Source organism: Danio rerio, chromosome 9 (assembly GCF_052040795.2).
Source record: "Danio rerio strain M-AB ecotype USA chromosome 9, GRCz13ab, whole genome shotgun sequence".
Classification (NCBI taxonomy): domain Eukaryota; kingdom Metazoa; phylum Chordata; class Actinopteri; order Cypriniformes; family Danionidae; genus Danio; species Danio rerio.
This window is the reverse complement of record NC_141029.1, coordinates 15865983-15877356: the sequence shown is the minus strand read 5'-3', so window position 1 is coordinate 15877356 and position 11374 is coordinate 15865983. Positions and strand designations below refer to the sequence as shown.

General features: G+C 34.5%; 1 protein-coding gene and 1 long non-coding RNA gene across 5 annotated transcripts in view; both read left to right on the top strand.

Moving 5' to 3' along the window:
• The first annotated feature begins 1027 nt into the window (after positions 1–1027).
• pard3bb (par-3 family cell polarity regulator beta b) overlaps positions 1028–11374 on the top strand; it is a 702275-nt gene continuing 691928 nt past the window's right edge. For all 4 annotated transcript variants that reach the window (XR_015499247.1, XR_015499248.1, XM_087267580.1 and 1 more), the window contains exons 1-2: positions 1028–1286; positions 1716–1949. Coding sequence is in view for 2 of the 4 variants with exons in the window: in XM_087267580.1 (XP_087123706.1) it covers positions 1833–1949 (117 nt within the window). In the remaining 2 variants the exon portion in view is untranslated. The remainder of the gene's footprint in view (positions 1287–1715; positions 1950–11374) is intronic.
• Positions 5869–7541, top strand: LOC141376088 (uncharacterized). The gene is made up of 3 exons (XR_015499277.1): positions 5869–5999; positions 6101–6313; positions 6427–7541. It is a non-coding gene; the product is annotated as an uncharacterized LOC141376088 (long non-coding RNA).

Below are 11374 nucleotides of genomic sequence, written 5' to 3'. Positions count from 1 at the left end.
ACAAAACAAACCATTGTTATTCTAAAACTTGCCTAATTACCCTAACCTGCCTAGTTAACCTAATTAATCTAAGCCTTTAAGTGTGTTTAAGTTGTATATTAGTATCTTGAAAAATATCAAGTATTATCAAGTTATTAAAACTTTTATGTTTAGAAATGAGTTGCAAAAAAAAAAAAATCTTTCCGTCAAACAGAAGTTAGGGAAACTAATAATCAGGGTGGCTAATAATTCAGGGGAGCTATAATTCGGACCTTGACTCTATATACATGTGCATGTACAGTAACATTATCTTTTTGACAAAATCACGTTTCTATTTATTCATTTTTGTTTACACATTTTGTTTTTGAATTTTTTCAAAAACTTTTATTTGAATATATTTAAGTTTAAGTGATGGTTTGCTTTGAACCTCAAACAGCAAAAGCAAGTGACAAAAGCAAAAAAAATGTAAATATATATATAATTTTTTATTTTTTTATCATTAGTAACTATGTTAGTAATTTGTTTATCTGACTTGATTTTTTACATTAGGGGAGTATATCTTTGCTGATATTATATATGACCCATTTTAATGAACCGTTTGCTGACTTAAGACAGTTTAGGTAGAAAACAATCTTTTGTTTATTTAATTTCTCGAATCTCTGTTTTATTTATGTTTTAAACTAATGTATATTAAACCTTGGATCTTGAAAACACACATTTTACAAAATAAAGGTGTACAGAAAAACCAGAGATTTTCACATCTGATGGAAGAACCTTTTTTTTGGTTCCCCAAAGAACCACTTATTATAATTCTTAAAATAACCAACCATTATTTCAGTGTCCTAAGATAACTTCCACTTTAAACTTTTTCGCGATTAAAATGTTTCATGGAGGTTAAAGGTTATAAACGGAGCAAGGTGCAACAACGTTTACTTTTTAAGATTTTACATTTGAAAAAGCAGTGTTACAGTATCGGGGTCATGCAGTGGTCCATGTGCAGATGTGAGCTGGCCCTTTAATAAAGTTGTGTGGCCCTGCTCTGTATGTTGGGATAACACTGCTGGAGGCTGATCGGGAACTTCAGGAATGGCGCAAGACTTGCAACCCCATCCAGGCTAAATACTGATGCAAACGCCATCCACATTGCTTAGGGTTTTGAGTAAATGCTCGTCTGCCCTGTGAATCATCGGTAAAGTGGGTAATTGTATAACGACAGCATGACTCCGTGATTTGTGAGGGAATTCAACAACTCGTCGCCAAAGTTTTTTGCCGCTAACCTGCTCGCTTCTCCAGGTTTTATTTGCCAAGTAAGTGCGAAACAGGTTTGGTTTGACATCGAAAGGCACGTAAACGCAGTTTAAACGCATTTAACGTTTAATTTGAGTGATTTTTCGTGTGTTAAAAGTTTGTGGCGAGTTTAAAAAGTGAAAGGTTTGTCATCAGAGCTAACTAGTTAGCCGCAACAAACGGTACACTTACCGCCTTCATCTCTAACTGTAATAACAAATCCAGGCTGAAAATGTATTTGGATCGTTATTATCTATCCATAGACAGTTTTTTTTTACTTTCTCACCAGCTGTTGATATTGAGCACCCAAATGTCTATCCAACCATCAACAAGCTGTTTATTAAACATTTTAATAAACACTGCCGTATAGTTATAAATCATATAACGTTATCTGAAACATGTTTCTCGTTTATTTGTTTTACATGCAGTATTTGTTTTTCTTTGTATAGAATTATGTCATCTCTGATGCTGTGAAGTTTGCTGCAAAAAAGCAAATACCACAAACACCTGCTGCTGGAGTTTCTGTAGGGACACATCTGTATTAATCTTCGCTCTCTGGATTAAATATGAAAGTGACAGTGACTTTTGGAAGGACTGGTGTTGTTGTACCTTGTAAGGAAGGATGGACAGTGCGTGATCTCATCCTGCAAGCCACACAGAGATATAGAAAACTACTGGAGCAGGTGAGTTTAGTGATCTTATCAGATTTAAAGGCAGGCACACTGGTTGTATAGTTCTTTTCTTTCTTTCTTTCTTTCTTTCTTTCTTTCTTTCTTTCTTTCTTTAAAATTTTTTTTTTTACTTATGTTGTTTTAAATCAACATAATTTGCTTTATTACATGCATCATGACAAAGTAGATTTTTAGCAAACTTATTTTGGTCAACAATGTTAGGATAACTAATAAATCTACAGTAGTGTTCAGATTTTTTACGTTTTTGAAACATTTAGTTTCTTATCCTAAAGTAAAAACTCTAATTTATTAGTCCTTCCAGGTTTTTTTGCAGAGATATTATATTGACTTTTTGCAGGCTAAAAGCACATTTTAAGCCTAAAATTCATGCATTAATTTTCCTTCGGCTTAGTCCCTTTATTCATCAGGGGTTGCCACAGCAGAATGAACTGCAAACTTATCCACCATATGTTTTAAACAGAGGATGCCCTTCCAACTGCCACCTAGTACTGGGAAACATCCGTACACTCTCACATGCACACACATACACTACGGACAATTTAGTTTATTCAATTCACCTATAGCGCATGTCTTTGGATGGTTGGGGAAACTTGAGCACCTGGAGGAAACTCACATAAACACGGGGAGAACATGCAATCTCCACACAGAAATACCAACTGACCCAGCCGGGACTCGAAACCAGTGACCTTCTTGCTGTGAGGCGACAGTTCTAACCATTGAGCCACTATGTCGCCTCAAGCCTAAAATATATTTATCAAAATATAGCATTGTTTGCTTATTTACTTTTTTTCTGTAAAATGGCTGAATTATTGTAAAATATTGTTATCATTTAAAATGATTGTTATTTCAAAATAATTTATTTGAATAGATTTTAGGATCTAATTTATTTATGCAAGGCAAAAGCTAAATTGTCAGTATCATCACTCCACCATGTCACACAATATTTTAGAAATCATTCTGATATGCTGAAGTTCAAAAAACCTTTTTTATATAAGGGTTCAAACATTTTGATGTTTGATTGAGTTTTTTAACAGCAAGCTCAAACAGCATTTTTTTTAAACAAAGAAATATAATTTGACATTCTTCCCATGTTAATTTTTCTAGCAAAAGTTCATTATTAAAATTATTTAGTATAATTACCTCACAAAACTGACTTGCATGATTGCATTTCCAAACATCAGGTACCCACATCTCAACTCTAGGTAATTCTCAAGGAGTTAACTGCATGTTGTCTGCTCTCATAAAATAAAATAAAGTAGTTTTTCAGCATACAGACACATTAATGTATTGATATATGTTACTTTTCTCCTAGGAAGGGACAATTTTATTATTTTATCAGGGATGGAATATTTGGAGTTTTGCAAATATTTTATGCAATATTTATATTTTTTGCATATTTGCAGTTTTAATTGGAAACATAATAGTACTGTACATTATATTGTTTCTGTCATGATCACCAGTAATTCACTATCATGCACCATACACACCTGTTCCAGTTCTTCTTTGATTATAGAACGTGAAGAATGGTCAGGCAGGTAATGGTCACAATAACAAGCAAATGATAACATACAGGGAGATCCAGATGCGTAGTCAGATAACAAGCAAATGGTCGATAAAGGTGGCAGGCAGGATAAACAATAAAACAAGGCGATGGTCAAAACACAGAGAGACTAAACACGGAAAACGCTTCGTAATGTTACAGGGTATGTACCAAAAAAACTCAGCAAAGTCTGAAACAGTCTGAAAAAGAACTGGAACAGGTGTGTGTGTGTGGTGCATGACAGGATTTGTAGTTCTTATAAAGACCCGGTTGTCTTCCGGGTGATAGTGAATGTTCTCCAGCAATTTTTATGGGTTAGATCGCTGGTTATCATGACGGTTTCAGCCTTGATGTCGCATCGCAAGATATGCAATAGTTGACCAGGAGCCACAGAATTGCAATTACTTACTTCATTTATACGGAATATACAAGATTTATGTAAAAGTACTTTTTGTAATTAGGTAATTCTTACTTAGAATTTTTCTACATTTTTAAAGCCAAAACAAGATTATTTTACTTACCCCATCGGCAGATAATTTAGCTTGTTTTAAGGAAAAAAAATCTTAAGTTGGACCTAATTCTTCTGAAGTTGAAAACAAAACAATATTTTTACTTGATCTAAGAATTTTTAAATATTTGAACTAGAAACGAGACAAAGCAAGATAAGAAAAGCATTTTTTTTTCGCAATTGTGATTATTCAATTTCTGCACCTGAACATTGTTGGACTCCACAGAAAACAGTCAAGTAGAGAAATTCAAACTATTAAGTGAAACTGTTTTATTTCGCAATATGTGTAGCAGAAAGATAAAATATTGCAATATCAGATTTTTTCTATATTGTGTGGCCCTAAAACATAACTGTGGTCAGAAGAGCAGTTACTGTTCACACTGATCCCTCAAAAAAGTACAAACATGTTGTTTTTAATGTTGTTTTTAATGTTGTTTTTGTTTATCAAAAACTCACAAAATGCACTCATGGCTTCACAGCTTTTGTTGTTTTTTTTAAAAACCTGCAAAGTTGTTCTGTAATTTATATTTTCTTTAGCCCCGAAAAACATTTTCTGTGTCCCAAATTGCTTGCTATCCATTCTAAATCGTATTCAAAAATAGAATAAGTATGAATTAGTGTAGAACCGTCTGTACTCTAACTGCTAATATTGCTTGTTGGACATGAGTTCGATTAGAACTACAAACTCGGGTAAAATGTGTAAACAAACTACAAATATGGCAGACCCACGAAACCAAAAAAAAGTTATTTGAATGACTCTTATTATCTAGCTAACTGGAAAATCTTTAAATCACATTTTCCATGTTATAATTATTCTGCAACAACAACTGAACTTATTTAAAGATCTGTTTGAATATAACTTTCTGAATGCATAATTATCCAAAGACCTAAGAAGATTTATCTACATGAAAGATCTGCGAATGGCTGATTAACCTGCTGCTGCATCTCCAATAAAAGTGGGTAATTAAATATGAAAGATATGTGGATGATGTGTCGAGATGATTGGCAGGGGGTGTAACGAAGCAACATAATGGTCCGGTAAGTAGGAAGTAGTATGCTCCAAAGCTTGCATACTTCTGTTACACTCTCGGATGTATGTACTACTATAAGTAAGCCAATTGCGACACAGCAACTGTCATGCATTTTATTGGAAACTATAGTGTAGTATTAACATATCTTAAAGAAAAATAGTATATATAAAAAACTGACAAACTAGCAAGTTATGACAGAAGTTAAATGTTCAGCTGATCTATTACTTCAAAGCCTGATGTGTTTTGTCTCACATCTTGTACACCTTTATAAAGGTTACTAATAATTCAGGGATTTAATATTTCACTAACCGCATTCAGCGTGGTGTTAGTTAATTAAGTCTCACAGTAGCACAGAATGGCTAAAATCACAGCGGGATTACCACACGTTATGTAATTTAGAATATTTGGATTTTACATTTAATTAAAGGATGATCAAAAATGTATGCTTTACCTTACGGGATTGAGTTGAACTATAAAGACCTCATTCAATAATTTCAAACCTTTTAGTCAAAATCACGTGACAAGAGTCTGATGGGAGCTGAAATGTCGACCTTTACTCTTATAATTGTCAAATTTAAAAAGCGGCCTTTCTCGGATGACGGAAATCAGCGAAGCTGACTTTATGAAGTGAGTCAGGGGCAGATGTGTCTTGTCCAATTTTTTTCTGTGTGATAAATGCAAATCAGAGTTAAAACGTGGCAGCCGTTGGTTCCCCTGAGCTGTGACCCTCTGCCCCCTCATCAGATATTTCCCTCATTGCTGCTTGAGCTTCATTATTTAAATACTACAGCGCTTCGAGTGCCACCCATTTTCTCCTGCATTTTCTCTCAGATCCCCCCCATGGACCGATGGGGACGTGGATTTGACACTCTATTGGCGCATTAGGGTTTAGACGAGCTCCTAATAAACACCAGACTTTTCATCTTGCATCGCTGCAGGAGCCGCTGTGTCCAAATGAGCCCGTAAGATTGCTGCAAGACTTCCTCGCCTTACAATTTACCATGTTATTGCTTTGTCTTTAGAGTGGTCAATTTGACTGATGGTAGACTGTCTTCTTGTTTAGTGTTGAAACAGGAGGAGTGATCCGACCTGGGTGGCGGTGGCCTCATATTGCACCCTGTCGCGTATCAGATAGTAATATCACACGATGAATTTGGCAGGTCAAGGCTCTGACAAGAGATTGCGAGTCAGACCTGTGTATTGCTTGGTTTTTAGTATGCTATCGGTGTGTGAGAGTTAATCGGGCATTTACTCTTAGGGGCCACTGCGTGTTGAGGTAAGCTCAGACAATTTTATTTATTTTTTTTATTTTGGGTGGACACGTCCTTTCACTCAGACACGTTTTTGTGCGTGCCTAGCCTTTATTTGTGTGTTTGTTATTCCCATCAGCTCAGTGTTATTGGCTGTTAGCCTCAGGGGAATAGACGCGTGGGTCGGTGACGCACATGAGGAATCGGTGAGGATGGATGGAGCTGCCAGAGGGATCCTGATTGGCTGCTGTCTCCAGGGCCTCATTTTAAGGCCAGGGTGAATGTTGTTGTTTGACTCTTTCAGAGATACTATGATCTTACTAGTGTCGGTTTGGGTCACTAGTATTGTGCAGTACTGGAAAAGTGGATATCCAACAAGACTATGCTTTAAAGGGACAGTGAATATTCTGTCATTCATTTTCCTTTCATTTGTTCTAAACCCATTTAACTTTCTTCTGTTGAATAAAAAAGAAGATATTTTGAACAATGTTGAAAACCGGTAACCATTGGCTTCCATAGTATTTGTTTTCCCCACTATGAATGTCTATAGTTATAAGGTTTCAGCTTTCTTCAAAATATTTTCTTTGTGTTCAACAGAGCAAAGAAACTCATAAAGGTTTGTAACCATTTGAGAGTAAACAGTGAGTAAACTTTAATTTCTTGGATTCATTTTTAGCTATCTGATCACAAGGTGTTAGCCAATACACATTAATGTTTCCTCTTGGTATTAATGTGTTCATATGCGTTTCAGATTTGGTCAAAATCCTTCCCTTAGTTCCCTTTTATTTTGTCTTTTTCAGTGTGACGCATGAGTTCTATTGAAGGAATGAACTCATGTTACATCTCTTATGAGTGAGAAGATGTGAGTGGTAATATAATATTGATGGTAATCTTTGTATTTTGGTGAGTGGTGAGGAGGTTACTGAAACGTAACCTGTTACTTGTAGCAAAAATGTAGTGCAAGTAGAGTAAAACTATTTGGTCTAATAATTTTCAGAGTATGAATAAAAAGTATCTCTTTAAAAGGACTCTAATATCTACTATTATGCTGTTAAAATTATTCCACTTTATACCTTGCAAATTAGCTGTGAAAATGTAGCTTACGTCAGTGCCATTTGGTTTTAAGGGTGTTTCTGTGTAAGTTAAAGAGACCCTATTTTGCATTAGAAAGGGTCATATTTTGGTTTTAGGGGTCTCTACAATGCATGCAAGGTCAAAAACTCTTTCATTGTCTTATAATATGCATTTATTTTTACCTAATTATCCCAACGTCTCCCATATGATTTCTTGAGTGATTTATTTGTTCCTAAACCCCTCCTTAGCGCAAAGCTAATCTGCGCTGATTGGACCGATGACACAGTCTTTTGTGATTGGTTGACTGCGTTCAGCGTAAGATTAAGAGAAATGCCCAATGCAGGAATGCTGTTAAACACCAACATACTACTCTACTTTTAAACCTAACCCCAAGTAATGAACTGCAATAGTTTCTGACAAAGTCCCTGTCAAAGTCTAACAAAGTCCCATACATGATAGTCTCTGCTGCTGCTTCCTCTAATAGCAAACAGCCAGTGAATCCTGCATTGTAGGGTAGATTAATGTATCAAAAATGACTGGAACAAACAATAAACACCCCAAAATATTATATATATAAAAAAAATGATAAAATTAAAAGTCAATAAACTGTTTAGTCGGCCATAGAGAAGAGCATTTTGCTAAACATTAAGCCATAAATTATTAAGACATTCAGAACCTATAATCTATCAAATTTTTCCAGGTCGATTTCTTTTTTTTATTTTTTATATATATATTTTTTATTACTTGCGCTTTTTGTTATTACTTTATTTTTCCATTACATTAAAATTACTATTTACATTCAAATATTTGTTTAAAGATAATGCAAGAAATGCACTGTTTAAACTATTATTTAAAGGATATACAAGAGCTATTTTATTTAGAAGAAATGCTGCTTATTTTCTACTTTTAATATGAAAAATAGTATTTAAGTTTTTTATTTTGACTTCTTTATATGAAAAGTTTGTTTTAGGCAATGTGTGTTTTAATTTCAGTTGTTCAATATTGATGTTCAATAAATAACTATAGATAGTAGATAGTGTGTGTTTGTTTAAATTATTTTTAAATTGAACAATGCACCCTTCATTCAAAAATCTCTCACTTGTAATATGTGCACATTTTTACTGTATAATACCTGTTTGTGCAACAAGGGCAAAATAAAATACATTTATTTATTTAAATAAAAAAATAAAAAAAATTGTTCATTAATCATAATTGAGTTAAATTTTCAATTAATCAAGATTTATTTTATGCCAAATCGCCTAATGTGACAGCATTATTTATTTTAAGTTAGAATCTTTGTTTTGTTGATATACTATCAGCAGAAATGTTAAAAAAAGTTATGTTAATTATTTTGAAGTTGTAAATTTGTAATTAAATCTTTTTCTTTTAAAAGCAATACAAAATAGGTAAAAAACGTTGATAAATTTATGCTGTGGCAAAGAAATGAGGAAAATGCACAAAAACATTTGATTTTCATGCTTTATTAATGTTCTGCTTTAGCCAAGAATTTTTATTGTTGTGCATTTCTAGAGAATAAATAATTTTGGTGGGCTTTTTAACAACACACTCTGTAAAACCCTGTATTTAGTCAGTAGATTGTGAGTTAAGTGGTCTCTTGTGACTGTCTGAATACATTCGACCACATGATATAATAGGATGATAAACCAAATTTAATAAAGTGTTTTTAATTAAATCTGGAAGTGTTCAAAAGCGAAAAAACTCATTAATATTTACACTCATGTCATGTGGTGCATTCAAACCAGAAAGTCAGGTCATTTGTTCTCTTCAAATTTTGTCATGTGGACTAAAAAACGTAATAGTACTTATAAATTAATAATTTTGCTTTAACAAACTGACAATTTCATTAGAATTTTTATGTATAAAATAATTTTGTAATTACAAAATGGGTTTATTTTAGTTTATTTAGCTTTTGTTAAATTGAATTACACTTGATAATTTACACAGAGTTTAGGCTGCTATGTGTCACCTCAATCACAAGAATCAAAGTATATAACTGTAATAGCATAAATACATTTAAGCCACTCCTTAACAGCATCAATCTGTCTGTTTATATGCCTAATTTGGCACAAGAAATCTTATCTGTATTTGAAATTTATTATTTAAAACAAAATGTCTAAATAGCTAGTATGGCAAAGGGCTAAACTTCTGGTATAGATCTAAACATACTCTGAATCCGAAGAAGAGATTTCATGAAACTAGTTACAGGTATGCAAGCAGGCAAACTCTGAAAAATGACGGATAATGGTATTACCTTCATGAATAGTACTATGCAGTGCAGTAACATTAGGTTTACTTGTGTTCTGTTTATGATTGGAAGCATTGTACCGCAGTATGGTTTTGTCAGTACCGAGAAAGCGGTACAATCGATCTTTGTGATAGATTGTTTTCATTACCCAGTTCTTTTTCCTGTGAGACTGTATGATTCAGAGCTGTTGGTAACTAATGTCCTTCAGGTTTTCCCTGAAGTTTCATTAATAGAGTTTAATAATCATAATGTTGCATTTATTCATGAACGCAAGGAGGCTTCACAAATCACATCTCGGTGCTCTCAGCACAAAATGCAGAACAAGCCGAGCATTATGTTTGCAGGAATACTAACACCCCTCATCAATCAGTGAGCTTTTTTGAACCTTTTGTGAACTTCACCACTCTGCCTTTGCCATTCAGCTTGAAATTCAGGACCAGTATGTTTCATATTTGCTGAACATGCATGGATGATTCCAAGTTGCCCATTCATTGATTACTGTATACATACAACAGACATGCTGAGTTGTCTTTGCGTGTTTTGTAAGGACACCCACATGCTAGAGAAGGCTCTGACAAAGAGTTCGATAGATTGAAATTCATAGAAATGTGTTTTGAATTTGTGGAAAGAGCTGGGTGTGTTTGAAATCAACCAGGAATACTGTGAATTCCTCAATTGGAATGCTGCTAACTTCTGGATCCTGTGAATAAACATCACTTTTGCAAGCCCTTGCTTTTTTCCGCTTCGTGCCGTCTCTACTGTAAATGATAATTTGGTCGTTGAGATCTGTAATTATTCAATTACTGGTGTTTAGCAAAGGCTTCATCTAATCAAACCAGAAAGCTTGGTGATTGTGAGTTAACTGCCTGTGATTATCTGTTTTAAATGCTTGGACATTAGCAAGATTTCAGCGTGTTGGTGGTGGTCTTGTAGATTCTGCTGGGTTATGCTCATCGAATAAGCAGTATGGGCAACTAATATGCTTTTACTGTGGTTGGAAAGTATTAGTATTGCTTTTAATGGTCATAAACTATGCTCAGAGCAGGGTCAATACTGCACTGTTAGCCCAGCATTGTAGTGCAAAATGGGTAATGAATTCAAAACATGTTCTCAATATATTAAACACAGTATAGCAGAACTGAGTTTGACACCCCTGGTTTAGAGTTTCATTAATTCAAAGCCCTAAAGAGTGTTTTAATATGATTGAGCAATACCTGGGTTTCCATCCTAAATTTAATCAAATTTATTCAGGTATTTTTTGTAAAGATGCATCATAGTGGGTGTGGAGCTCGGTCAGCAAAGGGCAGGAGTGGGCGTGGCCAGCAGAGCAGGGGAGAAGGAGGGGAGCGAGCAACTGTTGTCAGTCGGTTCACAAAATGAGACCCAAACCAACAATTTATAGTTTACAAAGTTAAAATGCAAAGAAATAAACAGTAATTTAATGCCCTGCTACATTTGTAATTTCATATACAGATAACCACAATTTATATCATTTTAAAGATAATCGTGTTCATATAAACACTAAATGAGGACTTTTCCCTCAATCCTCGGGTCTGAATGGAGACTCAGCAGGTCTCTGCCCTGTCTATTTTAACCATTAGCCCTGCTGGTAATCTGGAGGATTTAGGCAAACACAGCAGCAGGGTGATGTCTAAATGTGATCGAACTCCTGAAAAAAGACAACGTCCGCCATTCTCCAACTCTCGTACTGCTCTCCCGACAAAAATGCTTGTAGCACACACACATT